Raw genomic sequence first — 13387 nt, forward strand, 5'->3', positions numbered from 1 at the left:
GCCTCCTGCAGCAGAGCCTCCTGCAGCAGAGCCTCCTGCAGCAGAGCCTCCTGCAGCAGAGCCTCCTGCAGCAGAGCCGTGTCTCCATCGTTACTCCGATCCCTCCCAGCTTCGCTCCTGGAATCGTTGCTTTGCGTTTCTACGCCTCTGTTGCTATCAAACCTGACAGCCGGCCCATAATTTATAGCATACAATGGAGGAATAGGTCAAAGGTCATTCTGTCACATGAAGAACTGATTTCATGGCTTCCTCTCCTATGTCTGAGTTCTGTTTGTAAAGTTACAGACCGAAATTTACAGCAATAATTTGGGTTATTGAGTTTGTTTGGGTTCAGTTTTCAGTCATTTTTTCACCACCTGGACTGAGTTTTTATTTTGAAACTAAATATTTGGTTCAATCTGAGGGATGATCTCACCTGGAGGCACATTTAGCTGCATCTACATTGATTCAACTAGCCCCACATATCTCAGTGCTTAGCTTGATGAGTTTGAAACAACATTTATAAATGAATGAATTTTGTGGTGAACACATTAAAAATGAACCCCAGACTAAGTAACCGGCATCGTTCCAAACGGCAGCTCACCTCGGTACGCCGGCTCCCTCAGGACGTAGTCGGACCCGTCGTGGTTCCACACGGCGTTGCTCGGGGCGACCAGCCGGTCCTCCACGTAGACGTCCAGCCGCTGAGGGTTGGAGTAGAAGACTGACACCAGGACGCTCTGCGGGGGGCGAACACGGAGACAGGAGGTCAGACACGACGGAACTGAAAGCAGCCGAGCGTCCAGAACAGAACCGACCTCAGACGGGTCGGAGTTGAGCATCAGGAGGCGGAGCTTCTGCGGGCTGACGCTGGTGAAGTAGACGTCGAAGGCGTGTCCGGTGGCCATGATGCTGTGGAACAGAGACACTCGGCGCTGGCAGGTGTATCCTGCACACCAACCGTGATCCTGAGGGCCTGCACCGAAAACACACGATGAAAACACGGCGCCCGCCCGGCCGGCCTGGAAGAACCACCAGAACCTTACCGTTAATCAGATCCACAAAGCCGTCCCCCAGCACGGCCACCGGGGACAGACGGCGAGTCTCCGTGTCCGAGTCCAGGCTCTCGATCGCCACCATCCGGTAGTTCAGGCCGAAGCACTTGTAGCTCTGCCAGGAGCTCATGTAGGTGCAGTTTTTCCTGATGACCCCTGAACGCACCACGAGCAGCCGTGAGAGGACGGCTCGGCGGGTCGGGTCTCTCTGAAGCTCTGCTTACCTTTCCGAGGCGCCACCTGCTCCACGGGGATCCGGCTGCCGTTCAGGGACGTCAGCATGACTTTGGGAATGCGGTAGTCGCCCAGCCCCCGGCGGGGGTCTCCTCCCCACTCGAACTCGGACTGCGGCACCACGCTCCCCACCGCGCCCAGGAACGAGCCGTCCAAGTCCTTCAACAAACTCTTCTTCTTGGCATCGCAGTCCATGTCCACGCAGTCTGCCGGGTTCGCTTTACTGACGAGCAAAAACACATCAGTCCACAAATCCAGGAAAGATTCCCAAAGACTCGGTTCGATTGGCAGCAACCTGTTCCCCTCCTGGCCTGTGGGGGCGCTGCACCAAGAACCACTGAAGACACTGAGAGCAACTTCCTTCTTCACCAGATGGAAACAAGATGGAGATTTTAGAGGTTGGAGGATTTCTCTTTAGGCTAAAGACCAGGAGCCATTTCTGCTGCTAGCGCTAGGCTAGCACGTTAGCTTTGGTTGTGTTTACCCAGAATGGCCAAAATTTGAGAATTGTGACAATATGCCCCTTTGTTGTAACTTGGACCTCCAAAATGGCGGACTGGTCGCAGTGCAGGTGTTTGTGCTGCTGAAGTAAAACTACAACCAAAAAGTGTTTTTAAATGAAGGTATTTTGCTTTCCTTTGATCTTTTATCTTTAATTATCTTTAATTTTCCGCTCAGTTTATCGTATCAAACCTTTTTGTTTCTAATGTGTCGAATTATTTTCTTTACCTTTTCTACAACCATGAGAAAATTACAAAACATTCCCATAATGCCGCAGTTTGACTCAAAACATCACATGCAGCAATGAATTGTGGGTAACACACTTCGCCAAAGTCTCAGTGTAAAGACGGAAACCAAAAATGGGCGGGGCTAAAGCAGGAAGTGGACAATGTCGCCCAGAACCCAACCAGAGTTCACTTCAACCAGAGGTCAGAGGTCGCGTACCATTCACACCAACCGGACCGGACGGTTCGGTCCGAACTCACCTCACATCGGGTCGGTGAATGAAGACCCGGGCGTCCTCGGTGCTGTCCAGCATCCTGACGGCCGAAACCTGCAGGGGGTGCTGCAGGTCCTCGTTCAGAGGGTTGGTCATGAACACGTAGTTCCTCTCTCCGGAGCAGACGTTCCGGAAACCAACGAAGGTCGTGTCTGGAACGGAAGAAGCGGGACTGAGGAGGAAGTCCGATGAGACGGGAACAGGAAGGTTAGCGGGCCGGACCTGTGACCGTCATCCGGCCTTTGATGGCGTTGTAGTTCATGTTCAGGTGATGCGGTTTAGCCGGAGCCGTGTTGTGTCCGGACTGGAAGGTCGGCCAGCAGATTCCGGATCGACCTCCTGCGAGAACAGAGACAGGAAGTGAGCACGTCTTCCTGCTCAGATCCTCCAACAGAACCAGAACCATCTGCAGTAAATGTTCTGGCTCCACTGAAACCCAGACAAAACCAATCAGAACCGGTCCTGGTCCAGATCTGGGAACGGCAGAAACTTTTTCCTCCATTAGGAATAATCCTGACAGAAGCTCCTCTCGGCTCAGTGACAGACCAATCAGAGGCTGAGGAGGCTACACATCCACTGCATGTTTCCATGGAAACCAGACGCATCATCAACCTCCGATCCCTCAAAGATGGCGTCAGCTTCAGTAGATCAGCAGACTCCGTATCTGGACCACGTTTTAATCTTTAGTGGAGTTTTTCTCTGAACGGAGGGAGGAAACCCTGGAAGAGGAGCCGGCTTCCTATTGGCTGTTTCTGATTGGTTAATGACCACCAGGCGGCGACTCCTTCCCTCTGGAAGCTGCAGCCGATTACCGAAACGCGAAAGTCACAATCATAAACTAATTATTACATGAACGGCCAGTTTCATCTTCAACATCCAACCGGATCTGATTTTCCCACCACAATCAGCTGCCAGTCGGTGAAACTCAGTCGGTTTGACGGGTAAATGTGGACGATCTGGGTGAACCAGGCCAGAAGCCGCCCGGTTCTGATGCAGCCTCACCTTGCGGCGGTCTGGGCGCTCGGTGGAGAGACGTGGTGGCGACGTTGAAGTCGTCGGAGCTCAACGTGTCGGAGCAGTTAAAGGCCGGGCTGCTGCCCACGATCAGGGAGTTCTGGGAAGAAACAAGAAATAAAAAACAAACTCCGACTGCAGCGGCTGCAGGCGGCCAATCAGGAAGCAACTCACCTGAACGCGCACCGACTTATCTGCATAGGCATGAGACAGAGAGGGCGGGCCGAAAACCAGGGGCATGATGCCCATCCCGTTATCCACCAGCGTCACGTTGGAAACCACCACATCCATGATGACCTGAGGAAGAGGAGCAGGAGGAAGAGTTCATGATTCTGCTTCCTGGGATTTGAGCCTCACATTTATTTTCTGTTTTTAGATCAGATCTTGCAGCCAAAACAAAATGGCTGCCGAGTAGAAACTGAAGAACTGATGATATTTTATGAAACTCAACTTTTCTGATATAAAACAGGAAAACACCCGGAAGGAGGATGTAACGCCTAGCAGCAGGAAGAGCAGAAACTCCAAACATCACAAGAAACTAACTGGAGAGTCACAGGAAACTTCCTGCATCCAGATCCAGAGTCTGTTTTCCCAACCTGGAAGTAGATGGCGAAGTCAAAGGCCTTCCAGACGAAGAATCCTCGGATGAAGCTGCAGCCGGCCAGGCCGTCCTTGTTGAGGTAGACGCCATACGGACCGCCGTGGGCCTCGTTCTGGACCCAGGCCTCGTTCGGGTTCTGGAAGCCTGCAGGGAGCAGAGGAGTTGATCCGAATGCCACCCTGCTCCGGAAGGAAACGCTCCGGAAGGAGACGCTCCGGGAGGAGACGCTCCCGGAGGAGATGCTCCGGAAGGAGACGCTCCGGAAGGAGACGCTCCGGGAGGAAACGCTCCGGAAGGAGACGCTCCGGAAGGAGACGCTCCGGGAGGAAACGCTCCGGGAGGAGACGCTCCGGGAGGAGACGCTCCGGGAGGAGACGCTCCGGGAGGAGACGCTCCGGGAGGAGACGCTCCCGGAGGAAACGCTCCGGGAGGAAACGCTGCAGCGTTCCCTACCTGGGCACGGCTCGCCGTCGATGTGATACGCCACCCTCTCATATCCCGCCACGATGTTGTTCTGCAGCACCACACCGGAGCCCTCGCTCACCTGGAAACAGGAAACGCATTGGGAATATTGGGAAGCTGTCTGAAAGTCCCAGCAGCTGATGGTTTGTTTGACAGGAGGAACCTCGATGGCAGCGTTCCACTGGAAGTTGAAGGGTTCCTCTCTGTCCTGATACGATCCGGGCCACAGTGACATCATCACCAGGTTCCTCCTCAGCAGGATCCGATCGCCCCAAACGCGGATTCCTGCACACAGATTGCCATCAACCTTCCGGAGGACCGGGAAGCGTTTCCTCCACCGTTACCCTGGATTACCTTCGCCCACCGTGTGATGGACAACGTTATCGTCGATGCTCAGACCCGCCGTCCCGAAGACTCCGATGGCCGGAGAGAAACCGTCATGGAAGGCACAGCCCTGGATGTACGAGTCGTTCCCTGAAACCTTCACATAAAAAAACATTTTCATCTCCTGAATGGCAGGAAATAAAGAAAGGCCAAGTCTGAACGTCTGGAGAACTACTGATCTGGATCCTTTTAAGGTTCACAGGGAAAGGAAAATGAGAAGAAGAGAGCGAGAGGTTTCAGAGGCTCATCATGGATCAGAGGAGAAAGATGGTCATTTCATCTGCTGTCTGAGGTTTCCTTCCACCCGAGTGTTGGCGTACCTCTCCCAGGTTGAGGAAGGCCACAGAGTACCGCGGGTCGAAGTAGTCGGTCCAGCCTTCCTGGCCGGAGCGGAAGAACTCCACATTCCTGATCTGGGCTTTACCTTTGAGACGAGCAAGAGAGGACAGACTGAGGGCAGCGCTCACCACAAACACCATCAAAGGTCTCCATGTTTCTCTATTTCATCCTGACGGACCGGCACCGACACGTTCTATTCCTCAGAAAGTTCAATCAGTCAGCTCTAGATAGTGGGAAGCATTTTCTGGGTTCCTGAAAGTACTCTGCATGTTCTGGGAAAGTAAGTTCAAAGACATTACATGGCATCTCTGGAAAGTCTTAAAGAGTCTTAAACTTTAAAGTTTCTGAAAGTGTAGTGAACCAGCTATCTGTGGTTTAGATGGTGGTTTTCCTCCATGTTTGTCCGTTCTGTCTCCTTCAAGTCTGCCTGATCTGATCAGGAGTTGATGCTAGCAGCAGCATGCTAGCAGGTCGTTGCCAGGAACCTTCTTGAACCCTGACCACGCAGGAGAGGCCTACAGAAGCTGCGTACCTCGATAGCTGACTCCGCCGCTGGAGAAAGTTCCCACCAGCAGCCGGGCGCCAAAGGATTCCACCTTCATCGCTGGATACTCCTCGCCGATGATCCGGATGTTCCGGCTCAGGAGGCCGACATCCGCCGCCAGAGCATAGGAGAAGGACGACCCGGGGACAGAGTGGGTTCCACCTACCAGAACCAAAACCTGTTAGAACCTGAGCCCAGAACCTGTCAGGAACCAGCAGACGGTCCAATCTCTGCTTCTGGTCCAATCAGAGGAAAGGGTTCATCATGTGAAAGGTTCTGAAAGGAACTGACCCATGTGAGTGTGGTCCAATGGCTGGTTGAGGGTCAGGATGAGGCCGTCGGCCGACACCGCCGCGATCCGACGTTTCTCCGTCTCCGAGGCTCTGTAGCCGGAGGTGGAGATGGCAACCTGGTCTCCAACCTGAACAGCAACCAGAGACGCAGTCAGGAGCCAGGACTGGAACCAGAACCAGAAGAAGAGAGAGGCTTCTGGGTAATGTAGTCCTACAGACTGGCTCTGGTTGCCATGGTGACAGCACACCTGTCCCGTATCCCCCCCACAGACAGACGGCGACATTCCCGAATTCTCAGGTGTTTGACAGGTGGCAGCAGTTTGAGCCTGTAACTGTAGAAACGCTGCGTCTCCACTCAGACCCAGAAGCCTCTGGACGTCCAACCGGGTCAGAACCATCAGCACTCCAAGCTGAGGAAAATTCCTCAAAGCTAAACTGGCATTATTTAAATCTGGGTCAGAAGAAGTCCAGGTTCCTGTGACCCGGTTGGACTCCAGGTTCTGATGGACAAGATGAGGTCCAAGCAGAACCTGGTTCACATAAATCAGGCCAACAGAGCCAGCACTCTGACCTTCCAGTCGACGGGCTGCACCAGAACCAGCGAGTCGGACCCGGCGGCGGCAGTGGCGGCCAGCTTGGTGTGGTAAACGCCTGGAGGCCGACCGTACAGGTCCAAAGTACCGAACACACCTGCAGAACCACAGAACCACAGGGGAGTCACAGTTTGAAGCTTCGCTTTCCACACGACCGGCCGGTTCTGACCCGCTTTACATCCCAACCAGATGCTAACAGCTTCATTTTTTAAACTAAATGTTCAGTTTATCCAACAGTAAACCGCTCAGTCAGCTATTTAGCTAATAGCTCTGAGCTAGCTGAGGGCTTAGCTTGGAGCTAAATATTTAGTTTTTAGATGGTGATGGTCTCCAAACTCACTATTTGGCTTGTTGGTCAAATATTTTTGAAACATTTCTAAATGATGAAAAAATGTCTCGGAAAAATTCATTTCTGTCTTTTTTCTCTGACAAAATAAGCAACTCAAATTATTGTCATTTGTTTTTGACCTCCATTTATCTGGAACCGGACCAGAACCTGGCAGGTCCAGACCCGGTTCTCCGTGCAGAGCTGCGGCCCGGTGTCTCACCCAGGACCTTGGATCCCTGGTTGGGTCCGCCGGGCAGCAGCCAGTCGGGCGTGTCGTGGTTCCCTCGGAGCCGGATCTCCAGCCGGCCCTGGAACGGCTCGCCGTCCCACCCGGCCAGCAGCCTGCCGCCCTGCGGCACAACACCGGCACAACAACCGTCACTTCCTACGGACCGGCCCGGCCCGGCCCCGCAGCCACACGGCCCGGAACCGGCTGAGGTTCTGATCGGGTCTGGCTGCTGGGCCGGAACGGTTCCGGTTTAAATCTGAAGCAGAGTCTGGTTGCCATGCCAACCTGGATGGAGACGTAGACGGCGTCGATCACCAGGGTTCTGTTCGGGGAGTCCAGAACCTCCAGAACCCCGGAGACGGTGAGCCTGCTGAGGGACGGCGTGTCTCGGTCCAGAACGACCCACTTCCCTGTGGAGAGAGCCGATCATCAGATCGATAATCAGATTTAATCCTTTAATTCTCCGATCGGCCCGGTGACGGAATAAAATAACCAAATAAAGTCAAATGGAGGTTCATGAGGAGCCTGGATGTTTTTATTTACCCTTAGTAAAGATTTAATAATGACGACGACGGGATGTGCTGAATCTGATCATCATGGAACTAAAAAATTAAAATTTTATCAGCTCTAATAAAAGATATGGAGCACGTTTTTAGTTCTTACGGTTTGAAGCTACGCAGTCAGAAACGTAAACATCATTTGGGTTAATCTGGGAAAAACATGAAGGTTCATTTTTTAGATTCTCATTTCCACCAAATTATTCACTTATGAATGTCACCGTTTCAAACGGATGAAATTTCCCCTTATGACAGACTAAATACGTTCTGACTGCATAGGAACAGCTTTCCATGACGCCGGGTCGGGTCGGCCGGGTCGGTACCTGAAGGGATGACTGCATCGGCGCCCTCTGCTGGCACAGTGAAGTTGTTCTCCGCAGAACTTTTCCAGAATGAAGCATCAGACCACAGACTGCAGAAATACGCAAACACGCTGTGTTAAAAAGGCCAAAGCAGAACCAGCTCAGCCCGGTTCTGGTCTGCCAGGCTGGACTGAGGTCCAGTTGGACCTACAGGAAGTCGTTGGGTCGGCGGCTGGGGACGGGAGCCGGCGTGGCCGGGGCCGGAGCCACGCACTGATGGAAGAAGCAGCGATGGACGGCCAGGTTAGTGGCGACGTCTGTCATGGAGCGATCCACGCTGCTGCGGCGCCGGCGCCGGCTCGTCTTCCCAGAAACTGCAGAAATAGAACATTTCCTGTTTCAGCCAGAAACATCAGGCGCTGAGGTCGTCCGTTCACTAAACTTTACAACAGAAACTCCGGACTTTACCAAGGGTTAGTCAACTCCAGTCAACTGGACGGAGATGAAGATGTGAGACTGACTGAGAAAGTCATCTTACTGGTTAGCATTAGCTATGGCTAACATGAACATTAGCTTTGGCTAATAGTTAGCAATAGCTTTGGCTAATGTTGGAGGTAGTTTTGGCTAATTTTTGATGTGTTTAGCAGTGTAGTGTTAGCATAGCTAAGATTCTTGTTCAATGGCTTCGTGATTGGTAATCCTTTTTGGTTAGCGGCAGCTAATGACTGCTACCGATTTTAGTCGAACATTATTTGATAACAAGCACATTCAGAATCTGGGAAAACATTTGTTGACAACCATCGTGACATCTTGAAAAATCAAACTATGATCAGTATCAGTAAATATGGTTCCTTTAGCCCAATTATTTATGATTTGGCACCAAAAGTATTAATCTGTGACAAATATTTACACATTTAACTAAAGTAAATTTTCCTCCATGGTGGGCATCTTTTCAACTGGCCGCCATCTTGAATTTTTCAGTGGCTAGTGCTTATTTTTCTTTTCAAAGAATCAATGCTACTTTAAGCACGTGAAAGCTTGAATTATTTGCAGCACTGAGAGGTCAGAGGTCATAAAGTGTGTCTGACTGAGGTAGAAGAGGTCGTTGGTGGTCTTGTTGAAGAACCAGTCTCCGTTATCGTTGCCGCTGAAGCTCAGCGCCGCGGACGAGCCGTTCCTGTCGTCCAGGATGTGGAAGCTGTCGGGTCTCTGGGTGAAGTTGTGTTTGATGATGACGAACTGGTCCGACTGTGGGAGAGGAGACGGAGCCGTCAGGCGGGCCGGGCGGTGCCTCTCCGCCTCTGGCCGGGTTTTGCCAGGTTTTACCTTGAAGCCGTAGAACTTGGCGTCGTAGGTGATGTTGGTGATGTGGTCGGCGTTGTCGAAGTGCCAGTTGTACGTCTGTCCGGACGGCAGCAGCGCCATCCAGCCGAACTTATGGGTCATCCTCTTCTTCAGGTAAGGAACCACGCTGCTGCCTGAGTTCAACGCAACAACAGCTGTTACTGGAGCTACTGCAGGTCCCACCCATCACCAGCAGATGGCAGTATGATGTTCATATGTAGTCAACATCATGTTGTATTATTTTAAATGTCTATCAATCTACTTTGTAGTAGTTCTTAGATGTACTGTTTAAAAAGCACATCTAGGAACAAGTGCTGCACATTAGCTTACGCTATAAGCACTATGACACAAGCATGGAGCTGCTGTTTGGTTCAGTTTGTCTCTGATGTCCCTGTCAAGTAAACCTCATAAATAAATCAAATAAAAAGCAGCAGTTGCTCCTGCGGGACGCTGAGGCCTCAGTACCATGCGAGTTGGTCAGGATGGCGTCTTTGGCCTGCAGAGAGGTCGGAGTGGGGTTGTTGAACGCCAAGCGATGGAAGTTGACGGTGTGGTCGCAGACGGCTCCGGGGAAACCCACGCTCCACTCGGCGCTGTGGGAACAGTGGGCCGGGTCCAGCAGGCTGCTCATCGGCACCACCTTATGGTCCACATTTCCTGCAAACATGGAGTTCACAACATTGAAGGGATGATTCCTGGTGTTTCACTCAGACCTTCTCATAACCTTCAGAAGTGGATTTAATCAACCGTTCTGCCAGGTTTCTCAGGATCTTTTAAGGCTTTTCTTTGGGCTTTAGCTGAGAACTCCGAACATCTAAACGCAGCGACCAGACGGTCCCTGAAACCAGGCAAGGACCAAAGGAAGGCCAGACTGCCTCCGGCAGATGAACAGCATTTCCTCTGGAGAACAAAATGATTCTGTTTAGTTCAAAGCTGCTACACTAAAGCTGCTCTGGGCAAAGCTGGACAGAAGGTCAAACAGCTGCTTAACTGGGCAGGAAAACCCTTTGCTTGATGTACTGCACCCCAACAAACCAGAAACCCAAACATCTTGCTTCTCTTCCCACCAAGACTATTTTTCATCTTCAGACCTTCAGTAGAAAGAGATTTTTCTATAAAAGACCTCCAACCATTGATGAAGACCACTTTAACAGATTACAGGAAGGTGTAGTTGCCTTGATGCCGACCCTGAAGAGCTGCTGGTTGGACCAGAGGTTCAGTGGCTGGGGTGTGTACCTGTGAGGGAGCCGTCCGTGTCCACCAGCTGGACTTCGTGCTCCCACCTGAATCCGGCCTTGTTGGGGGAGTTCCTGTACTGGATCCCGGCGAACCTGACGGCCCAGCCGCCGCAGCGATCTGTACAAGTCCCATCGATTGAGGTCACTCCGATGGCGGTGCAGTTGCTCCGGTTAAAGTTAACAAACCGAGTGTTGAGGACACTCATGCCATCATCAAACGGCGTGATGACGCCCCGGCGTGTGCAGTAATCGCTGCCCAGGCCGAGTTCATCCATGTGGGCCACGATGGTGCTGTTGGAGACTGTGGCGCCACCGTCCTCCCCAAAGCCACTCACAGCCCACGGGAAGATGCGCTTGGCCTCGATGCCGGCCTTCTCGTTGTTGACCATGATGAAGTTGTTGAACTGCACGGCGCCAACGTTGACCCACTCTGCGCCTTTCTCGCAGTTCCAGGTGGTCAGGGAGTGGAAGACAGCAGGTTCTGGGGTTGTGGAGGTGCAGCGTCCGTCCTTCATGGGGAAGAATTCTTGGAAGATCCAGAGACCGAACCATCCCTGGGAGTGCACCGTGTTGTTGGAGAACTCGCCTAGGGGAACCCTCTTCTGGCAGATGTTTGGGTCGTACGACGGGCCATCGGGGTTATCGTGCATGCGGTACCAGAAACCGAAGTGGGTCCCTCCTGCTGCGGCGTTGTGCCGGATGATGTTGTTGGGATTGGTGACCCAGTAGGCAGCAGGGGTGACGTCATCGTTCAGGAGGCTGGTGCTCTGTTTGACAAACACGGCCAGGTTGTACTGCAGAATGTTCTCCGTCTCGATGCCGTCCTCGATGAAGAAGGCTCCGCCCATTATGTCGTAGATGACGTTGTGCTCCACCAGCAGCCGATGGGTGTTGTGGATGGTCACGGCCCTGTTGAAGGTCTGGTGGATGGCGCAGCCACGGACGTACGATTTGTAGTTGATGTCGCCCATCAGATGCCAGTGGATGGGGTACCGACCGAGCCTGAAGGCCTGACCGGCGTGGAAGATCTGCCAGATCCAGAAAAGTTGATGCTCACCAAGACCAATATGGATTAGCTTAGGAAATCTGGAGGCTCTAGAGACGTTTCACCTCAACATACTCCAGTCTGCCCAGAGCGAGGTTCTCTCCTGGCCTGGGAGCGTGGAACATGATGCAACCACCAAACTGATCGCTGCCGATTTCCTCTCCGAACCTGCCTTGGAAACACGTCTGCGTGGCAAATTCACCTGTAGCCAGAAAAGACGAGATTCAGCCCAGAAAACCCAATAAGATGCCAACCGCACATTCAAGATGGCTGTTCCAGGTCTACAGCTAACATTTCAAATTCAAACTCATGCTGTCTGCAGAGAAACATTGAGGCCGTTTCCAACCTGGCCGTCCGGTACTCGGCCCGATTGGGACCAAAACGGCAACATGTAATCCATTTTTAACTGCGGTTCTCTTTCTGACTGTACTGAGTCAAACCAACCAAACCAGTTGAACTTGTTCACACTCCAGTTCGTTTGCCCAGAAAGTCCAGTGTGGTTGGTTTGACTCGGTTCAGTGAGAAAGAGAACCGCAGCTGGAAACGGAAGCCATGTTGCCGTTTTGGTCCCAATCGGACTGGGTCTACCGGACCATCAGGTTCTTTGATCCAGCCGGTCCGGCACCTGTGTTGAAGCCGTCAGGACACGCTTCGACCTCGTCGCTCCAGTCGAGGTTCTGGGAGCCTCGCACCACGACGTTCCTGGTGAGGAGGCCCACCTCAGCCCGGGCCTCAAACACGGCGCCGTCGGGCAGCGTGGCGGACACGCCCAGGTGGGAGAAGGTCAGCGGCTCGGTCAGGGTCAGAGTTTTTCCGCCGGCTGACACGGCAGCGATGGTTCTTACCTCGTTTTCTCTCTGGCTGTGCCTGGAAGACCAAAATCAGAGATTTCAACCGACTGCTGAACACCACACTGCACTCTGGAAGATATAGGAACCTCAGCAGAACCTCAGAGGGTTCTATGGGCCTCAGAACACAGGGAAAAACAGAAACCGGTTCATTGAGGTTCTGCTCCCACCTTAGCACTTCTACCTGCTTAAGGCCTTTGAGTAGGCCATTGTAGCATTGTCAAGTTCTTTTCTAATCTGTGCAGCTTCCCCACTTGAAAAGGATGAATAAATCGAAGCAGACTTTCATCAACAGGGTTTTACTCACATTACCAAGCAGTTTTCTTCATTTTATCCTCCATTTACTTATTAGTGTGTATCAGGACATGTTCACAGTTGGTCCAGAAGCAGGTAAAAACCGGCTGCCTGGCCACCCGTCTACAAATTCATCCAGTTCTGCACAAGTCGACCAGGATCTCTGATCAAAAGAGACCCCAAACTCCCGTCCTCTTTGTTTGGCTTTCTCTTCCGCTTTTTTTCATTGTCCGTCCCTCTTCTAGCTCCGTGTGGAACACAGTGGGCGCATTTCTGTTTTTTTACTTTTCTTTTTCTGATTTGACTTCACAAGCACCTTGTTCTGTTGGTGACCCAGTTTGGCTTCAGTTGCTGGATTCACTTTGGACTCTAGAGTACTTCATGGTCCACTCCGTGACTGCTGACTGCAGAACAAACCCACATCATCAACCTTCCTCCACCGTGCTGCACAGTTACCATAAGTTTATCTGCTGTGTCTGGTTCCCTCCGTCCAGGTTCCCTCCATCTTGGTTCCCTCCATCCTGGTTCCCTCCGTCCTGGTTCCCTCCATCTTTGTTCCCTCCATCTTGGTTCCCTCCATCCTGGTTCCCTCCGTCCTGGTTCCCTCCATCTTTGTTCCCTCCATCTTGGTTCCCTCCATCCTGGTTCCCTCCGTCCTGGTTCCCTCCATCTTTGTTCCCTCCATCTTCGTTCCCTCCGTCCAG

At 52.3% G+C, this 13387-nt stretch overlaps 1 protein-coding gene across 1 annotated transcript in view; it reads right to left on the reverse strand.

The window, feature by feature from the left end:
- Positions 1 to 13387, reverse strand: part of LOC103130405 (fibrocystin-L-like) — a gene marked incomplete at its 5' end in the record, with an annotated part of 22416 nt that overhangs the window by 4740 nt on the left and 4289 nt on the right. The window contains 26 exons of the mRNA XM_007541788.2: positions 584 to 719; positions 798 to 955; positions 1026 to 1190; positions 1259 to 1491; positions 2255 to 2420; positions 2491 to 2607; positions 3271 to 3382; positions 3457 to 3579; positions 3879 to 4027; positions 4337 to 4427; positions 4509 to 4630; positions 4700 to 4826; positions 5050 to 5153; positions 5601 to 5774; positions 5904 to 6033; positions 6477 to 6595; positions 7047 to 7176; positions 7341 to 7465; positions 7936 to 8024; positions 8126 to 8288; positions 9003 to 9162; positions 9241 to 9392; positions 9724 to 9915; positions 10495 to 11524; positions 11607 to 11743; positions 12167 to 12408. Of these exons, the coding sequence (XP_007541850.2) occupies positions 584 to 719; positions 798 to 955; positions 1026 to 1190; positions 1259 to 1491; positions 2255 to 2420; positions 2491 to 2607; positions 3271 to 3382; positions 3457 to 3579; positions 3879 to 4027; positions 4337 to 4427; positions 4509 to 4630; positions 4700 to 4826; positions 5050 to 5153; positions 5601 to 5774; positions 5904 to 6033; positions 6477 to 6595; positions 7047 to 7176; positions 7341 to 7465; positions 7936 to 8024; positions 8126 to 8288; positions 9003 to 9162; positions 9241 to 9392; positions 9724 to 9915; positions 10495 to 11524; positions 11607 to 11743; positions 12167 to 12408 (4646 nt within the window). The remainder of the gene's footprint in view (positions 1 to 583; positions 720 to 797; positions 956 to 1025; positions 1191 to 1258; positions 1492 to 2254; positions 2421 to 2490; positions 2608 to 3270; positions 3383 to 3456; positions 3580 to 3878; positions 4028 to 4336; positions 4428 to 4508; positions 4631 to 4699; positions 4827 to 5049; positions 5154 to 5600; positions 5775 to 5903; positions 6034 to 6476; positions 6596 to 7046; positions 7177 to 7340; positions 7466 to 7935; positions 8025 to 8125; positions 8289 to 9002; positions 9163 to 9240; positions 9393 to 9723; positions 9916 to 10494; positions 11525 to 11606; positions 11744 to 12166; positions 12409 to 13387) is intronic.

Source organism: Poecilia formosa, unplaced genomic scaffold, assembly GCF_000485575.1.
Source record: "Poecilia formosa unplaced genomic scaffold, Poecilia_formosa-5.1.2 Scaffold631, whole genome shotgun sequence".
Classification (NCBI taxonomy): domain Eukaryota; kingdom Metazoa; phylum Chordata; class Actinopteri; order Cyprinodontiformes; family Poeciliidae; genus Poecilia; species Poecilia formosa.